Raw genomic sequence first — 19875 nt, 5'->3', positions numbered from 1 at the left:
TCAAAATCACCAAAGTAGCCTTCAAAAAAGACGAAAAATAAAAACTCAAAATTTCAAAAATTAGGAAAAACAAATTAAAACAAAATCCCCCTGCCTAGAAGTGCTTAACGGCGTCATTTGGTCTCCCAGAGAGAGAGCGTGGGAGAGAGAGAGAGAGAGAGAGCGTGTGAGAGAGAGAGAGAGAGAGCGTGGAATCTCTAATAAGGAATCTCTAATAACTACCAAGAGCAGGAAAGAAATAAAAATTTCTACTCTAGAACCAGGTGGAGGTTCCAAAAGAGATCAGGTAAGTTATGCCAAAACATATTCACAGCATTAAATCCAAAGTAGTAATCATTTCCTTCCTAAACACGGATAAGAAGAATCGAATATGCCATACAACAGGCGAAGTTCAATGAAAAGCTCATAAAAATCCAGATAGAGATGATGGAGTTAAGTTAAGGCGGGGATTGGTTGAGGTTGAGTGGGGATGAGGCTGAGGCGGGGGCGGCGGCAAGGTGTTAGGGAGCAAAATAGGATTTAATCGGTAGGGAAGGGGAGCGAATGGTAGGCTTGCTAGTGCGCATCTCGCTCGTCGTAAAGACTGTCGAGGGGTTCGTGTTGTTGAATAAACAGAGAGATCCAAGGGAGATCTTGTTGTTGCGTTGCGAGATCCGGGTAAGGGAGTGTCGTTGCGCAACTGGCCGAGGAGGGCAGTACCGTCACGAGATTGTCTAGATGTGATGTGGGAGTGGCTGTTGTGCATCTGGGCGGGAAGGGTTATCACCGTTGCCTGGGGTGGTGGCCTTTCGGAAGGGGGGCACATTTGACTTTTGGGAGTGAGAGCGGAAACACCTTCTGGTTTTTTTTACGTAGTACTGCTTCAATTTACTTTAAATAATTTTAAATTTTACTATTTATTAAATTTATTGGAATTGTCCCTGGTCAAACACTTGAAAAGTGCACTAGAACGACAGTTGTATAATTCTACATAAATCGTGTATATTTATATATAAATTATGTATATTTACATGTAAAGTCGTGTATATTTAACATGAAATACAATAAATCAGTCAATATACATATTTTTATGCTATGTGTTCACTAATTGCTATAAAAAATACATGTTTTGATGATTAATATACATTGTCGTTTCTTATAACCTAACATGTAAATATACACGACTTTATACTAGAGACCTTACCTAAATTTATTATTTACTTCCTTTTTATTTATATTTTTATATTTTTAAAATAATAGAGTTTTATTTTTTTCTCAATCGTATTATTGGTATTTTTCAGGTCAAAAATCATGTGCTCATTTAAAGGTATAATTTTTTAATAAATTTAAAATATAAAAGTATATCAATGTTGTGCTGTGACGTAAAAATAATAAGCGCGTTTAGAACTGACTTGAAAACATTTTTCATATTTTTGAAAGAAAAAAAATAAAAATAATGTAAAAATTGTATTTGGGAGAACATCGTATAGAAACACAATCTGTTTAGTTCGCTGATTCGAGTTTTTAATTTAAGTTGAAATGTGACATTATGTGAGATTTTTTTACTGTAGTAAAAAAAGTTAGATATGACTGTTTCTGAGAGTTTTTTACTGTAGCAAAACTCAAATTTTAAATTCGAATTGTTAAAGTGAACGTGGTCAAAATGAAAACGTTTTTGTCTTTATCCCAAAAAGTGAGACATTTATGAAAACAATAACGTTTTCTTTTCATTTTCTCCTAGGCTATTTTCTTTCCTTCACCAGTTCACCTCTTCTCCATTCTCTTTTTCTTCGTTCTCTTCTCTTTGATTTCGTCGGTCTCCCCCTTCTCCGTTCTCTTCTCTTTGATTTCTCCGGTCTCCCTTTTCTCCGTTCTCTTCGAGCTAATTTCTCCGGTCTCCCTTTGTAAACGTTGGCCCTATTTCTAAAAGTCAGTCTCTTCTCCTCCCTCTTTCCTTATATTTGGTGGTCTTTTCTCCTTCAATAAACTAAATCTCCGGTCTCAGATTTCTCCAGTCTCCCGCTTTCTAAACCGTAGGCTGCTCGGTGGAATCACAAGAAGGTGGATGTGGGTTTTTGGTTAGAGTTTGAGAAGATATATGATTCTCTGGTTAGGCACTTCACCAACTCTGTTCCGTACCTACTCCCCCGAATCAACCGAGGTATGCCCATTAATCTAGTGATTTAAGTATTTAAAATGGTCTTTTTCTGATTTTCTGATGATGTATTGGATTATTGCCGGTTGGGTGTTTTTAAGAAGTTCATATTTGTGTTCGGAGTGTTTTTTTTTTTTTTTTTTTTTGCTGTTTGCTGATATGTGATGATGTTCATATTTGTGTTCTTGGTTATCTTCTGATGTTTGCTGGTATTGAGCTTAGGCCTGTAGTTCCTTATTTTGGCTGCTAGTCATTTAATGCTTAAAACCAAAGGTTAAGTCAGTCGTTTGTCTCACTTCTAGCCAAATAAGTCAAATTTGACGGTTGTTGTTGAGTTAGACACACGGTAGTAAAATAATGGGCAGAAGATGGGGAGCCTATTTTTGGATTAAGTACAAACTATAATGCTTAATATGCATTGACACTGTTATGAATCAGTTTGTGTCTTAAGAGAGCTGGTAGTTATGAGTTCGTAGCCAAAGACAAATGGAGCTAGGAACTTTTTATTCTTGAGTTAACTATACACGTCTTGGTCCAAGATCTGTTATAGAAACTATTGTGTGGGAAAATGTGACGGACACATGGACGAACGATAATGCAACACGTGGCCTTGACTACTCCCCACCAAGCAAAAACCCTCGACGTCTACGGACCCCTCCTATTCCGCTGGAAAGCCCAAAGCACGAAGTCCAGATTAGGGTGACGATCCCTTATGGCGTCGACAGATCGCGCCATCAAGATTGAGGCACGAAGATCCCTCGACCGCAGAAAGGATCCAAAGAGGGCGATTGGGCTAAGCAGCGCTGACAACGAGGGGAACGTTCTTTAGAGGACATGACGGGTTACGTGCAAAAGTGGAAGACGTCTGCAGACATTAATTACAAGCTCTCAAACCGCCCCACAGGGGACAGAAAAGTATTACGGATAAGCACAGAGCCGTAATAGGAGACTAATTAGCTGAGTGAACAGTGCTGATTAGTGGGCTACTCTGGGCCTACCAAGGAATAGCACTTGAGTGCTTCCACCTAGGAAAGAAACCCCCTAAGCAAAGGAAGCCCAGTATAAAAGGAGAAAGACCCCCAGTAAGGCAGGGGTTCAGAAATTCCAACAAAGAGAAAAGAGATTTAATAAGAGCAATTGCTATAAATCGTTATCTTCTCAAAAGAAATACAAAATCACAGTGGATGTAGCTCTCATTTTATAGAGTGAACCACTATAAAATTCCTTGTGTCGTTTGTCTATGCATGATTTAGTTAACACACAAACACACATATTCAACAAATCCTCATATGTTAACTAGACACACTGGCCGGTAATCCAAAGGGAAACTAAGAGGTAACCCGGCCAGTTTTTGTTGGCAAAATTTGACCGTCAATAATTGGCGACTCCGCTGGGGACGAAAGCGTTCGACCCCCAACAACATAGTTATAAACCACCATCCATCCAGGGAATAGCGCGATAGAAGAAGATCTACGCCTGGTCAGAAATGAAGTCCCACCTCCAGACGCACCACGGCCGGATCCGATGCAGATGCAGGCCCAACTAACCACTCTAACCGAGCTGGTACGTGGGCTAATGACCATGGTTGAGCGCTTAGATGGAAGGAACTCCATGCCGCCAATAGAAGACGCCCCGAGGCCGCAGGGACCTGCCATGGCAGGAGATCCGAACCACGGTGACCACCCACATATCCAAGAGGGAACCGGAGATAGTGAGAATCACCGGGGCCCTCCTAGGCCTCGGCCTTCCCAATCCTCCGGCAGCCGTTTGGTGGCCGCCGGACTCCGAGCTCCCGAGGACCGGGTACCGAGAGGTCCGGGAAATCCCGAGGTACTATCCCAGAATCCAGGTGGAAACCCGCCAGGAGACTCAGGATCAGTACAAGCAGGCGGCCAGGCCCGAGGCGGACCCAACGCTCAGAGGGTAGAAGTGTCGAGAGTAGCCGGCTCGGCCATTTCGATAGAAGAAGCACGCGCCATCATGGAACGTATGGCCAGCCTGGAGCAAAAACTGACAGGGGACGTGGCGGGCCTAAAAAAGAATATAGGTCGTGTGGCTGAGGTGGTAAACGTCGATATCACTCCCAGCCTCACACATGACCATCCGTTTACCGAAGAAATAATGGCGCCCCCTCTCCCCGATAAATACAGGTCACCGTCGATCCCACCGTATGATGGGCGAGGAGATCCCGACGACCATTTGGAGATGTATACAGGGCACATGCTCTTGCACGGTTATGCCGAGGAGATCATGTGCCGAGCCTTTCGAAACCATTTGACGGATTCTGCCCGAAGATGGTTCCGGACGCTGAGGCCAAACTCTATCTCGAGCTGGGACGAGCTGAAGGAAGCATTTTCCCTCCAATTCATAGGGGTCAAAAAGTACGTCCCCCCAAAGCAGAATCTGACAACGATATACCAAAAGCCGAACGAGTCACTAAGGGAATGGCTCATGAGATATGGGGAGGCTGTCGCCGCCACGATGGATATAACAAATAGAGAGGCCTTGATGGAGGCCCTATCTAGCATGAAGAAAATTACCCCATTCAAAAGAAAGCTGAACCAGAAGCCTCCATCCAGCTACAGGGAGTTTTTGGCGCGAGCGCAGGGGTACATCAACGCCGAAGAGGCGGACGCAAACGACCCCGAGCATAAGTCCAACAAGAATAAAGGAACCGAACAAGGGTCGACGCCTGTGAAACAGGATGGGAAGAAGCGTCGAGGTGGAGGAAACGGAGACAAGCAGCCCACCGCAACGACGAGCGCTCTAGAAGCCAAGAAGCCAAAACAAGAGGATACCCGTAAGCCTCGACTGTTCCAAAAATACGATTCCTACCATGAGTTAACGGTAGGAGTCGAGGAGGTCTTCAATCAAGTCGGCCGCAGGAACTTGTTGCTTCAACCAGAACCGATGAAGTCAGATCCCAGCCGAAGGAACTAGAAGAAATTATGTAGGTTCCACGGCAATGTCAGCCACCACACCAACGATTGCACCGACCTTAAGGATGAAATCGAAAGAGTGATCCGCGGGGAAAGGTTACAAGAGTTCAGGGCCGAACGAAGACCTCGAAATGACGGCCATGGTGGGCAAAATGACGGTCGAAGCCGAGAGGAGAACCAGCACCTAGAGGATCGCGAGCCCGCCGGCGTCATACGGACTGTCCTCGGCGATCCTTATATAGGAGGAAACTCAAGGAAGACTCAGAAGAACTACGCCCACGAGGCCAGAAGGGTTTATCAGGAGCGATTCTGGAGCGTCTCCGCGGTGAAAATCCTGAGGTACAGTCACACCGACATGGCCTTTAACGAGGATGACGCCAGTGGGGTTCATTTCCCCCACAACGACGCCTTGGTGGTGGAAGCCATGATAGGAAATCACACCGTATGCAGAATCCTGGTAGACAATGGGAGCTCGGTGGACCTCATATACTCCGACTGCTTGGAGAAAATGGGGATCCAAAATGAACAATTGGAAAAAACCTCAAGGCTACTATATGGTTTCACTGGAGACTCCGTCATTCCCCAGGGGACCATCCGGTTGCCTATAACCGCCGGAGAGAAACCCTGACAGGCTACCACAATGGCCAACTTTGTGGTTATAAAAGGGGGCTCCCAATACAACGCCGTGATTGGAAGACCAACCCTTCAGGCGCTAAGGGCCATAACTTCCGTTTACCACCAAAAGGTCAAGTTCCCTACCCCAAATGGCGTGGGCGAGATAAAGAGCAACCAGTACGAAGCTAGGGTTGCATACTCTGATGCCCTGCGCGGATATGACCAGCCAGGAAGACAGGAGGCAAGGATGGTTCACCAGAGCCTCGTCGAGGACATAGACCCCAGGATCCAAGAGGAAGTCACATGGTCTCAACCCGTCGAGTAGTTGGTGGAAATCCAAGTTGATGAAGGCGAGTCCACAAAAGTCCAAGGTACAGTCACACCGACGTGGCCTTTAACGAGGATGACGCTAGTGGGGTTCATTTCCCCCACAACGACGCCTTGGTGGTGAAAGCCATGATAGGAAACCACACCGTGTGCAGAATCCTGGTAGATAATGGGAGCTCGGTGGACCTCCTATACTCCGACTGCTTGGAGAAAATGGGGATCCAAAATGAACAATTGGAAAAAACCTCAAGGCTACTATATGGTTTCACTGGAGACTCCGTCATTCCCCAGGGGACCATCCGGTTGCCTATAACCGCCGGAGAGAAACCCTGACAGGCTACCACAATGGCCAACTTTGTGGTTATAAAAGGGGGCTCCCAATACAACGCCGTGATTGGAAGACCAACCCTTCAGGCGCTAAGGGCCATAACTTCCGTTTACCACCAAAAGGTCAAGTTCCCTACCCCAAATGGCGTGGGCGAGATAAAGAGCAACCAGTACGAAGCTAGGGTTGCATACTCTGATGCCCTGCGCGGATATGACCAGCCAGGAAGACAGGAGGCAAGGATGGTTCACCAGAGCCTCGTCGAGGACATAGACCCCAGGATCCAAGAGGAAGTCACATGGTCTCAACCCGTCGAGTAGTTGGTGGAAATCCAAGTTGATGAAGGCGAGTCCACAAAAGTGCTAAAAATGGGCTCGTGCTTAGCCCCATCACTTAAGGTTAAGATCGAAAACTTCCTCAGGAAGAACTTAGATGTCTTCACCTGGAATCATTCCGACATGGAAGGGATCGACGCCAAGGTAATATATTATTCCCTAAACGTCGACCCCTCATATCCGCCCAAGCGCTAGAAACGTCGACCGATGAACCCCGAGAGGTATGAAGCGCTGAAAGAAGAGGTCGACAAGCTGATCAATAATAGGTTCATCAGGGAGGCCCATTACCCACGTTGGGTATCAAACCCCGTTCTAATGGTCAAACCCAACGGGAACTAGAGGACATGCGTCGACTTCAGCGATCTCAACAAAGCCTGCCCAAATGATGGCTTTCCACTCCCTCGAATAGACCAAATGGTCGACGCCACGGCGGGATATGAGATGCTGAGCTTTATGGACGCCTACTCCGGATACAACCAGATCCCCATGCATCCAGCCGACGAGGAGCATACATCCTTCATAACCGACAGGTGCCTCTACTGCTACAAGGTGATGCCTTTCGGCCTGAAAAATACAGGGGCTACCTACCCAAGGCTTATGAATAAAATGTTCGCTCAACAGCTCGGCAAAACGATGGAGGTCTACGTCGACGATATGCTTGTAAAATGTACCAGGGCCAGCCATCACGTCAATCATCTGGGGAAAATGTTTAGTGTATTAAGAAAATACCGCATGAAACTCAATCCCCAGAAATGTGCCTTTGGAGTTGGGTCGGGGAAATTCCTCGGCTTTATGGTCAGCAACCGTGGGATTGAAGCTAACCCCGAGAAAATCAAAACCCTACAGGATATGTGGTCCCCAACAAAGCCAAAGGAAGTGCAAAGATTAACAGGATGTGTCGCCACCCTAAACAGGTTCATATCAAAAGCAACCGACAAATGCGTCCCCTTCTTCGACGCTTTGAAAGGAAGCAAGCGCTTTGAGTGGACACCACAATGTGAAGAGGCCTTTCAGAAATTGAAGGAGCATTTGGGCAAGCCCCCTATTTTGTCAAAATCAAACGTCGACGAGGAGCTTAGCCTATACCTCTCCGTGTCCCAACACACCGTAAGCTCCATATTAGTAAGGGAAGAAGAGAGGGTGCAATTGCCGATCTCCTATGTGAGCAAAAGGCTCCTCGACGCCGAGTCGAGATACAGCGAAATGGAGCGCCTAGCCCTTACCCTGACGGTAGCTTCAAGAAAGCTTCGGCACTATTTCCAATCTCACACAATACGGATTCTCACAAACCACCCGCTGAGACAGGCTCTACAAAAGCCCGAAACTTCCGGTCGACTCCTCAAATGGTCGGTAGAATTAAGCCAGTTCGACATAAAATACGTGCCAAGAACTGCGATCAAGGGCCAAGCGCTCACCGATTTTCTGGTTGAGTTCTCTCATAGACCAGCTCCTGCCGCATCTGGAGAAGTCGAGGTTACAAAATGGAAGCTCTACGTGGATGGGGCGTCGAGCGAAAACGGATCAGGAGCCAGCATCTTGTTAATCAGCCCCGGAGGCCACAAGATTACCTCGGCGGTCCGATTTAAATTCAAGGCGTCGAACAATGAGGCGGAATATGAAGCACTAATTGCCGGACTACGGTTAGCCAGCCACCTGAAGATCGAAAGGCTCAGCGTCTTCAGCGATTCTCAATTGGTCGTCGCGCAAGTAAAGAAAGAATACTAAGCACGCGGCGAGAAGATGGGATTGTACTTGAGAAAAGTAAAGGAAGAACTCGTTAAGTTCAAAAACTACGAAATACTTCAGATACCACGGGCCAAAAACGCGAACGCCGACGCTCTGGCAAAACTAGCATCTTCAAGAGATTCTGACACCCTGGGAGTCGTTCCTATTGAAGAATTGGAGCGGCCGACCATTGAAGAACAAGCTGAGGCATTAATCGTCCAAGCAGGTAGAAATTGGATGATACCGCTCATCCAATACCTAACAGACGCACAAATGCCAGATAATAAAGATGAAGCCAGACGGATCAGGTATAGAGCTACTAGGTACTTATTGTACGACGGCTTACTCTACCGATGAGGCTATTCAACACCTCTACAGCGGTGTCTAGGTGATGTTGAAGCCCAGAAGGTCCTCCAAGAAATCCATGAAGGAGTCTGTGGTAACCATACTGGGGGGTAGTCTCTGGCTCAAAAGGTTTTGAGGCAAGGATACTACTGGCCCACGCTTAAAAAGGACGCTTTTCAATACGCCCGATGTTGCGATAAATGCCAAAGGTATGCCACAATTCCTAGAGCACCCCCAAAAAATTTAACTTCTATTTTCAGTCCATGGCCCTTCGCCAAATGGGGGGTTGACCTGATCGGGCCATTGCATCTCGTACCCGGAGGATTTAAGTTTGCAATCGTTGTGGTAGACTACTACACGAAGTGGGCAGAGGCAAAGGCTCTAACTACAACCACGGAAGCAGCCTGCACTAAATTCATATGGGACCACATCGTATGCAGGTTCGGCGCTCCCCACTCAATAGTATCCGACAACAGAAAGCAGTTCGACAATGCCTCAACCCACAGATTCTGTGACAACCTGGGCATTCAAAAAAATTTCTCGGCACCAATCCACCCACAATCAAATGGACAAGTCGAGGCGGTCAATAAAATACTAAAGTATACCCTCAAAAAGAGACTCGACGATCTGAAAGGGAAATGGGCCGAGGAACTTCCCAAGGTCCTATGGGCATACAGAACGACGAGCCGAACTACTACGGGTGAAACACCCTTCTCTATGGCGTATGGCGTCGAGGCAGTGCTCCCCGTAGAAATCGAAACGCCAACTCTAAGAACCGTCGTCCATAACGATGATGACAATGCAGAAGGCATGAACGAAGAACTCGACTTGTTGGAAGAAAAAAGGCTTGACTCCCAACTACGTCTCGCCGCCTATCAGCAAAGAACAGCGCGATACTACAATAAGAAAGTTTGACAGAGAAGGTTCGTCCCAGGAGACCTAGTATTAAAAAGGGTAACGCAAAGCACGAAACCCAAAAATACTGGTCCACTGGGCCCAACTTGGAAAGGGCCCTACCGCATAAGGGAAGTGCTACGCCCCGGTACCTACATTTTGGAGAGCCTCGACGGCAAAAGAATTCAACACCCATGGAATGCAGAAAAGCTAAGGCTGTACTACCAATAGTGTATGAAATTCTTACATATCTCAATTGTACATTCTTTACAAGTTGAATAAATTAATATGTTTGCAGAAAGAAAAGAATTCACCCCTTAATAACATGTTTGCTTAAAAAATCAAGGTTATATTAAACAGACATGGGGGGACAGAGGTCCACGGATCACTAAAAAATGACACAATGACCCCAAGGAATTTTCAAAGACGAGGTGTAATCGACGTCAGATCCTCCAAGGAGGAAAGACGAGGACTTAGCAAAATTCTAAGGAATTTTCTAAGACAACAACCCCAAGGGGTGCAATCGACGTCAGATCCGTTAAGGAGGAAAAATGAGGACTTAGCAAAATTTCAAGGAATTTTCTAAGACGACGACCCCAAGGGGTGCAATCGACGTCAGATCCTCCAAGGAGGAAAGACGAGGACTTAGCAAAATTCCAAGAAATTTTCTAAGACGACGACCCCAAGGGGTGCAATCGACGTCAGATCCTCCAAGGAGGAAAGACGAGGACTTAGCAAAATTCCAAGGAGTTTTCTAAAACGACGACCCTAAGGGGTACAATCGACGTCAAATCCTCTAAGAAGGAAAGGCAAAGACTTAGTAAAATTCTAATGAATTTTCTAAGAAAGCAACAATTGCAAATGAAGGTATAAATTAAATCTGTTATCTTTTATATATATAAAGTGTAGATAAAATAAAAAATGTCCGAATCGACAATAAGTTACAAACAAAAGAGAGACAGGTAAAAATCATTCAGGCCTCGCCGCCAGCCGCCGATTCTTCACCATCACCAGGCGGGGAAACATTGTCATCGCCAGTAAGAGGAGGAGAGTTATAAAGGAAGCTCAAGTCCCACTCAGGACGCTCCTTCTTGATCAGGTCGACAATTTGTTGACCCGCAGATTGAAAATCCCTGGTGCGGATGTCAGTGAGCTCCTGAGAAGCCTTGAACTCCTCAATAATCTCAGCGTGCCTGGTGTTGAAAGCAAACGCAGCTTCTGCCTCAGCTTCCCTCTTCCCCTGAGCAAAACACTTCTCCGCTTCCCCAGCTGCTTCAGACAACTTTTTATCAGACAGGTATGCCCGCTCTGTGAGACTCGCGACCTCAGCCTTCAACTTTACTAGTTCGTCTTCCAAACTCGCCAGCTTGGCTAAGGCCACGTTCCTCTTCTCAATGGCATCATCTAGCTTCTTTTTAGCATCAGAAACAAGGGAGTGGAGCTTGGCCTCCACATCGTCCATCTCATTTTTACGCTCCTCAACCTTGACGAGGTCAAGGAGGTTAAGGATGGAAAGGATCAGGCTCTGGAAAGTTGGAAATCAGAAAAGATGAATTAAAAAAAAAAAAAAAAAAAAAACTCGACCAAATTTTACGTGGATCTGGAAGGAGATTTATTTGCGCTGACGGTTGACCAAAGAAGACTGAGAGGCAGCAACCCAGTGGGGCTCAAGGAAAGACTCATAAAGAGCCTGGAAAACAAGGAAGAAGCGAGGAGGAAGTTTAAGCATCGCCCCAATCTCGGCATCAGATATGTCTGGGACTTGGAACTTGGGGTCCATAATTTTAGCCCCCGGAATAAGCACGCGCTCTCTCGGCGCCAGCAGAATGTCGACGTCAGGAATAGGGACCATCGGCGTCCACGTTTCTACCACCGGCATTTTTTCCTTGCGCCTCTTTTTCTGCACAAGATCCGTCTCCGACCCCGAAGGGCCCTTGGTCTTCTTGCTCCTCGGAATGTGGGAAGAAGAGCTAGCATTCTCCTTTCCCTTCGACGGGGGCGGTTGGCTCGGCAGGGGCTGTTGATCTGATGGCGGCTGCTGGCTCGACCCAGATTGCCGACTGCCAGGAAGCTGAATTCTCAGTGACGCCATCTCTGCGGAAACGACGAGACAAAGATATGATCAGCGTTTGAAAAATAAGAACTGTAATAAGGGAAGGCGTCGAAAGCAGGAATTACCCTCATCGCTTAGGTGGAAGGATACGCGGACGGCGTCTAGGTCTGAAGGGTTGGGGAGATCAAGGATTAAACCGGCGGCGCGAAGATTGGCCTCGGTCAGAAGCGTGTCGATATGGCGAACCTCTGATGAAAAAAAGAAAGCCTTCTCGATCCTCGCCAAACTGTTGCCAGAAAACTTCAGCCGGTCCTAGCTAACTGAAGGGTAAAAGATTATCAGCATATGAACAAAAAGCAAAGTCAGATAAAAGAAAGCCAAGAGGCTTACCTATATTCCCAAACGCCGCCTGCACCTGCCTTCGACGGGGCAGGCGATCGTTGGGATGAAAGTTGAAAGGCCCCCAAATCATGAAGAACATGGGCTTCCACCCGTGTGATGACGAGGGAATACCCAGTATAAGCTTCCCAAATCTGGGCCGAGACCTCCCGTGACCACTCAAAAAATACCACCCCTCACACTTGACGACGTGGCATAGCTTATACATAAATCGGAACTCATCCAAAGGGAGTTCCATATCGAATTGCTGGTGCCATAAAATCCAGGCACCGGCAAGCAGTACTAGAAGTTCGGCGCCAGCTGAGCGGGAGAAATACCATAAAAATAGCAGTAGTCCTTTACAAAGGGATGAACTGGGATGGTCATCCCCGTTGTAACCGCTATAGTATAGACCGGAAGGTATCCGGTCGGCGGCATGCTGGTTCTAAAATGCATGTCCGGGAGAAGGTATTCGAACCACCTCCCGTCGATGCGTCCTTCCTTCACAGCCCGGATGATATCCTTATTCCGGACCCTCGACGCCACAACGTCGGCTGTGATGAAGGCCTATCCGGCTCACCACTCATGGCAGGCAGGGGGCATCTACCGTCGAGGCAGCCACCCCGCCTACTCTGCCCCCGGTGAAGGGGATCCGCTCAACTATCTCGTCCAGAAACCGTTCGACGCTACCGAATTCGCTTCCGAAGTCGTCGCCCGGTTCATATCTTTCTCCGACATCTTCAGTGTCCCTTAGCACGGAGTCGACACTGGAAGACGAAGAAGACCATGAGATCTCCACCATAGAAGGGGGGTCTGGACGGACGACAGGAGAATCCTCTCGACTGGGGGAACTTTGGGCCATTGTTCTGGTGATTAAAAAGACAATAAGCTAAGTTAAAACCCTAACGTCGAGAGGAAGAAAGGATGGCTATTCTAAGCGATGACTACGCAAACGCCTCGACTTGACGTCGACCATTCATATGAGAATGGTAACGGTGAGTGCTCATAGAATTCCAGGTTCCCCAGAACCCAGAAATCAGAAGCGCGCAGACAATAAAGAGATGGGGACAGAACTATCCAATGCGGAAAAACAAAACGGAGTAAGTCTCCCTAACTTCTACATTCCACACATTTTTTATACATATACACATGGTTCAAACAAAAGGAGAGGAGCAGCCCGTGAGTAAGAAAAGCAGACATAGGGTGGAAAGGCTTACCGGTGAAGAAAGATTCCCGGGAAAGTCTTGAAGAAAGAATGGCTTCGCGATACGCCTCGAAGAGCAAGAAGCACGAACCAGAGGTTAGAGAGGAAGGATTTCGACGAAGAAGGCGGCAGTCCAACAGGTGCGAAGAGAGTTTGAAGTCTTGAAAAAATGGCTCTCGAGTTCGTAGAGGGTATTTAAAGGAACGGACATCCTCTACCCTGACCGTTGGATGAAGATTTTAAAATCCAACGGCAAGGGAATCCTGCCCGGATCTGACGATGATAAAATAGGGCGGGAAGCGGAGAGGTCGCGATCCAAGGGTCCATATTCGTTCTTTCAAAATAAGGCCGTACGTCATCATGAGGAATCAATCGACGCGATGGTTGCATCCCCCGAAGGAAATCTAAAGCGCCCAGGCCATCATTACGAACGAAGACTCGGGACCCGTTTCCCACACCCAAAGCACGAAAGGACAACCGAACCTAAGTCCGAGGCTGCCTAAAAGGAGCCCTCGATCTGGGGGCTAGCTGTTGTGTGGGAAAATGTGACGGACACATGGACGAATGATAATGCGACACGTGGCCTTGACTACTCCCCACCAAGCAAAAACCCTCGACGTCTACGGACCCCTCCTATTCCGCTGGAAAGCCCAAAGCACGAAGTCCAAATTAGGGCGACAATCCCTTATGGCGTCGACAGATCGCGCCGTCAAGATTGAGGCACGAAGATCCCTCGACCGCAGAAAGGATCCAAAGAAGGCGATTGGGCTAAGCAGCGCTGACGATGAGGGGAACGTTCTTTAGAGGACGTGACGGGTTGCGTGCAAAAGTGGAAGACGTCTGTAGGCATTAATTACAAGCTCTCAAACCACCCCACAAGGGACATAAAAGTATTACGGAGAAGCACAGAGCCGTAATAGGAGACTAATTGGCTGAGTGAACAGTGCTGATTAGTGGGCTACGTCTGGGCCTACCAAGGAAGAGCACTTGAGTGCTTCCACCTAGGAAGAAAACCCCCTAAGCGAAGGAAGCCCAGTATAAAAGGAGAAAGACCCCCAGTAAGGCAGGGGTTCAGAAATTCCAACAAAGAGAAAAGAGATTTAATAAGAGCAATTGCTGTAAATCGTTATCTTCTCAAAAGAAATACAAAATCACAGTGGATGTAGCTCTCATTTTATAGAGTGAACCACTATAAAATTCCTTGTGTCGTTTGTCTATGCATGATTTAGTTAACACACAAACACACATATTCAACAAATCCTCATATGTTAACTATACACACTGGCCGGTAATCTAAAGGGAAACCAAGAGGTAACCCGGCCAGTTTTTATTGGTGAAATTTGACCGTCAACAGAAACTTCGGTATCAAAACTGCCTTGATTGCTTAATATTTCCTTTTGGTTCTTCTACTTTAAAACTTAAAAAACAAATATGTAGAAAAAGTTGTAATGAACTCAGTTACATGAGAGCGAACCAATTTATGTTTGCTCTGGCGCATAAGAAGTAACAACTAACACATTAATCCGTGGTGGTAGGAATTGAACTTGAACTAAATTTTTTCTGATTGGAGCTAATCCTATTTAAGCTAAACAATCAGAAATACAAATTACAATACAATACCCTTTACATAAGATAGAAAAAACAAACTCTAGGTAATCTATTTTTTGGACACTAAATGAGATTTCACTTAACGCAGTTTTAGTTTTTTTTATACTGATAATAATCTCTGAATAAAACTATCAAACACATTTTCAGAAATGATTCCTGTTTGAGAATAAAAACGTTTTCATTTCTATTTTGATATAAAAATTAAAATCATTTTGCAACGGTTGTAAACGCACCCGTCCGGGTGAAAAGCGCTTCGTCTTTGAATAAACGACATCAAGCTTTAAGTGTAACGGAAACGGCAACGTTTTTGTCACTCTTTTCAGCCCAACGACAAGAAAAACTAACGAATAATTACACTCGGACACAGCTTAGCTTTCAGACTTCTCCAGTTCAGTACAATACGCACGACCCTGTCAAGAAGAACCTTTTTCTTTCCCTAACCGTCTCTGTCGCTTGCACTGCCACCGCAAAAACAGAGAAATGGCTGACAACGAACTCCAGATTCCGACAAACCCTAGCTCTCTCATTGTGAACAACCATACCAAACTCTCCACCGACGACGATGACGACGACCCTCCGACGCTGAGCTCTCAGGCCCTCGCCGCTCTGAAGGAGTTCCTGGCAGAGCCAAGCCTGTCCGCCTCCGATACAGCCGGCGGAGGCGGCGATTCGACTGTGGCTCTGGTCGCCGAAGACTGGAGACTCAGCCAGTTCTGGTACGACCGCGACACCGCCGAGACTCTCGCGCGTGAGGTTCGCGCTCTCTGCCAATTGGCGGAATCGGAATCGGAATCTGTGCGTGTCGCTTGCATTGCTTGCCCTACTCTCTATGCTTATCTCAAGGTAATAGTTTTCGAAAAATTTTCTTTAATTTAGATATTTGGTTCTGATTTGATGGAAGGTTAATCCGTCTTCAGAATGATGATGATTCCAACGTAAGACTGCAACTTCTGGAATACGACAAGCGTTTTGAGCAGTATGGCAGCGATTTCACGTTCTATGATTATAATCAACCTGAGGAGTTGCCTTTGGAACTAAAACATGCTTTTCATGTGGTTGTTGCAGACCCTCCTTACTTGGTAACAATTCCTAATTACATTGCAATGCTGCAACATATGTTCCTCTTGTATTTATTTTGATTCATGTATCAGTCACTTTGAAAAGGTGTAACATTAGTTTGGAGACTGCATAAATAAATTATTTGTTGTTATACTCTTACAAAATCAGTATTACATAAGACAGATGTTATTTTGATTTAATAGAAAGAATATATGCTACGTTACACCCTCTAGTCTTAATTTCTATACGATCAGTTCTTCTTAAGGACTTAAAGTCTTTGCCTACATTGCGAGCAAATGTTGATGTTTAGTCACTCCAACATGGTCGGTAATTTGTAAATATAATAAATTGGTCAGTGTTGTTGATTATTCTTACGCATCAATTTGGTTTTTTGTTTCTCTGCAAAAACAATTTAATGGGTGTGATATAGCGGCTGCTTTGCAAGATATTTACCTTTAGTCAAGGTAAAAAAAACCTTTGGTTTTGCATTGTGATTGAGTTACATTTTGTGCAATCATAACTTCCCATGTTCCTGTACTGTTCATGTTTGACGTAGTACTTCTTTCTTGTGACCATGCTTTTGGAAGATGGTTTTTCTGTCAAAGTAATTTGGTTTGTAATATATATAGCCTCTGTGATGTTTGAGCAAGCTAATGATACAAGGTAAATCTCATTTTTGGTGTCAGAGTAAGGAGTGTCTTGAGAAAGTCGCCCAAACTATTTCTTTTCTGGCGCGATCTAGCGGGTCTTACTTGCTTCTGCTTACAGGTAGAGATTTTTTTAATTCTCCCTCCTGAAAACCGTGTTTTTCCTTGTGATATGTTTATACTTGATTCTATCTATATACCGTCAGCAAAATGTTGTAGTGTCCTACCACGAGTACTATTGGGTCTACCAATGTTTTTAAGGTTTGACATTGAAAATAAGCATGGATGGGATAGTTAAATCTAAGAGACATGTTCTTTTCAGGAGAGGTGCAGAGAGAAAGAGCAGCTGAGCTTTTGGGGCTGCATCCTTGTGGTTTTAGGCCTCGGCATTTGAGCAAGCTAGGAAACGAGTTTCGACTGTTCACGAACTATGATCCCGAGACGAGACTAGGAGGGTGGGAGCGAAAGAAGTAGCTGAATGAAGCCTTGTCTTGTAAGTTTGTAGATTGTTATATGAAATTCTTGAGCCTACTTTCTCTCCCCGTCCCCACAAGAAAAACGGAACTCTGTAGATACACTGCAATCTTTGATTTTCGTATTTGGGATTACCCAAGTACTCTATAAACAAGAGATCTTTTCTCAAATTTCTTCAAGGTGTTTGTTCTTTCCTTTTGAAATAAATATATATATATATATATATCTTGTTTTCTTTTTCTTTTTTTTTAATTTAATTGCCAAGTGATCAGCTCTGGAATGAGTAGTTCCAGAGTCTCTGTTATTCATCATTACCTTGATCATGTTCTAATATTATTGCACTTCTAACTGCAGATTCGTTCGTTGAACTTGCCAGGCAAATTGTTGAGTTCTGGGAAGATGAAGATGGCGTTTTATTTTGGCTATTGCATCTTGCAATACAACTCGAAACCATACTGGATAAATGCAGTATCAATGGCTTTCTTGAGTTTCCATGTCTTTGTGCTTCTTGTAGCTTTGCATATTTATGTTTCTGAGAGTAAGTGGCAGATTTTTAATGTATCTCGTTTTATTTAGATAATAGCTAAATTATATTCATATATTCACCTCTATAATTCCTTAAATACTCGTTGCGATATTTAGTGATGTTTTGGGGTTTTTTTTTAACCGGTTTACTATGTAACTTGCTTATCCAAACTGAGATGGTGGATATGAAATGACAATCTTTTTCAAATAGACAGGAGATCTTCAACTTCAAGTTCTTCTCGTTGTTATTTGGTATAATAGATGGAAATAAAATGTTATAATAAATTGTTTTTTTTTTTTTTTTCCAACGGGGAAGAGATGATTCAGCGAATATATACTAAATAGAAATTATATGGTAATGTTGTAGAAACACCTTTGCAAGATTCTTGATCGAACCCCAAGCTTGATCCACACAGAAAAAAATTGGAAAAGAAACCTCAACAGAGCTTTAATTTTCATTAATGGCGAAAGATACTTTCCGAATCTTTACACACTTTCAGAAGTTTTCTATCTCTCTCTCTCTACTTTCTCTCACATACAAGGCAAAGACCGACTTAACACCGACTAAAAACTTTTATGAACAAGAAAATCCCTCTTAAAGGATTATTGAGTACTTTACTCCTAAATTTAATATGCTGCACATTTGTCCATTAACTCCCTCTGCTGAGTTGGTAAAATCCTAGCCACCTGTGCAACAATTCTCCACCTTGGCTTGATTCTACTCATTTAATCTTCCATTTCAGTGACATGTAGCAACTCCAAACAATGCTAGAATTTAGAACCTGGCAGTGCCTTTGTGAGCATGTCAGCTAAATTCTCCTCAGTTGATACTTTCTCCAAACAGACATCTCCTTTTTCAATTATTTCCCTCACAAACTAAAGTCTTACATCTATATGTTTTGTCCTTTCATAATAGACTTGATTTTTAGCCAGACGAATTCCACTTTGGCTGTCACAAAACACCCTTAGCAGTCAGTTTCCCTAGCCCCAGACTTGCAGCCATTCCTTGCATCCAAATTGCCTCTTTTATAGCTTCTGTCACAGCTATGAATTCAGCTTCTGTTATCGACAATGAGACCACATGCTGAAGATTAGCCTTCCAACTAACCGTATTACCACAAAAAAAACACATATCCTGTTTGTGACCTTCTGGTGTCTAGACAACCTGCATAGTCTGAATCCACATATCCCGTCACTGAGTTTCTGCCATCACTACTCCTTCTGTATAGCAGTCCAAAATCATCTGTGCCTCTGAGATACTTGAAGATCCAATTAACAGCTTTCCAATGTTGTTTCCCTAGTTTTCCCATGAACCTGCTCACTGTGACGCCCCTCCTATGAGGCCGCCACTGTAACTTAAACTTTAACTTGTACTTACTGGGGTTTCTTAAAATATGCGGAACATTTTTTTTTTTTTTTATATAAGAAGGAATACTTTCATAATTTGTAACAATAGTTTCAAATAAGTGAATCACTAAATTTCTTAAAGCTTTTCTTAATTTTAGTTAAGATAAAACCTTTTAGGAATATCCTTCAAATGGAATAGCATTTGAACTCTTGTTTTAAATACTCATTAAAAGCTTTTCTAAAACTAGTCATTTCAATCGGCCATCTCATTTGACTTTAAAACGGATTTCGTGAGAAATCTTAAATTCAAGTACATCTTAAAGTCCTTCTAAAATTACTCATTTAAATCGTCATGTTTAAAATTCATTTATTTGTTGCATGTACTGTAACATTCTAAAACTTAAATACTCAAAACTAGGGTTGTTAGTTACAACCTTGGTTTTCTTAACATACATATGTACGTATACTTTTTAAACATACATACTTGAAACTTTTGAATCATATAGACATATACATGATTTTTCTTAAACTTACTGCGGAAAATAACTGCGTGAGCGGTATCCATTCCCATCTCCACCATTCGTCCACCGCTCGCCATTGCCCTTCAAGAATTGCTGATAGGTTTCTTACCTACAGCATGAACATATCTGATTGAGCTTTCGCTCAGCAAGTAGGAACTATATCTCACAAAATAACTGTAAGTACACATGAATAAATATGCATGAGCTGATTATGCTTAATTATGATGTCTTATCATAATTTTATTATCTTATCTTATCTTATCTTCCTTACTGATGGGCCCGAGTGCTCGCGTACCACTTGCGCGCAATCATCGGAACGTGAGGGTTTGCAAGGTCCCCCACGACACCGTGATTATAACTTGAATGCCTCCCTTGAGTCGGAGGAAATTATTGTTATTTTCTTTTTCTCCCTTGTGGAGC

The 19875-nt window shown here is 44.3% G+C and overlaps 1 protein-coding gene across 2 annotated transcripts; it reads left to right on the top strand.

Moving 5' to 3' along the window:
• The first annotated feature begins 2061 nt into the window (after positions 1 to 2061).
• On the top strand, positions 2062 to 17797 carry LOC21395643 (EEF1A lysine methyltransferase 1). Of its 2 annotated transcripts, none has more exons than XM_024171245.1 (6): positions 2062 to 2140; positions 15250 to 15725; positions 15800 to 15961; positions 16628 to 16709; positions 16911 to 17081; positions 17439 to 17797. In XM_024171245.1, the coding sequence occupies exons 2-5, from the start codon at positions 15363 to 15365 to the stop codon at positions 17060 to 17062; spliced, it is 759 nt and encodes a 252-aa protein (XP_024027013.1). In that variant the 5' UTR covers positions 2062 to 2140; positions 15250 to 15362; the 3' UTR covers positions 17063 to 17081; positions 17439 to 17797. The 2 variants fall into 2 exon arrangements, with proteins under 2 accessions (XP_024027013.1, XP_010105077.1); XM_010106775.2 differs by having other exon boundaries at positions 2072 to 2140; positions 17417 to 17797.
• The last annotated feature ends 2078 nt before the right edge of the window (positions 17798 to 19875 follow it).

Source organism: Morus notabilis, unplaced genomic scaffold (genome assembly GCF_000414095.1).
Source record: "Morus notabilis unplaced genomic scaffold, ASM41409v2 Scaffold446, whole genome shotgun sequence".
NCBI classification, from domain to species: Eukaryota; Viridiplantae; Streptophyta; class Magnoliopsida; order Rosales; family Moraceae; genus Morus; species Morus notabilis.
Note: the sequence above shows the minus strand (reverse complement) of the source record. Positions and strands in the feature narration are given on the sequence as shown.

Bases quoted from the DNA above. Each gene is read 5' to 3' on its own strand.
- LOC21395643 (XM_024171245.1), top strand. From the start codon at position 15,363: ATGGCTGACAACGAACTCCAGATTCCGACAAACCCTAGCTCTCTCATT. The intron at 15,726-15,799 runs GTAATAGTTTTC...ATCCGTCTTCAG, and splicing joins CTCTCTATGCTTATCTCAAG to AATGATGATGATTCCAACGT. The intron at 15,962-16,627 runs GTAACAATTCCT...TTTTGGTGTCAG, and splicing joins TTGCAGACCCTCCTTACTTG to AGTAAGGAGTGTCTTGAGAA.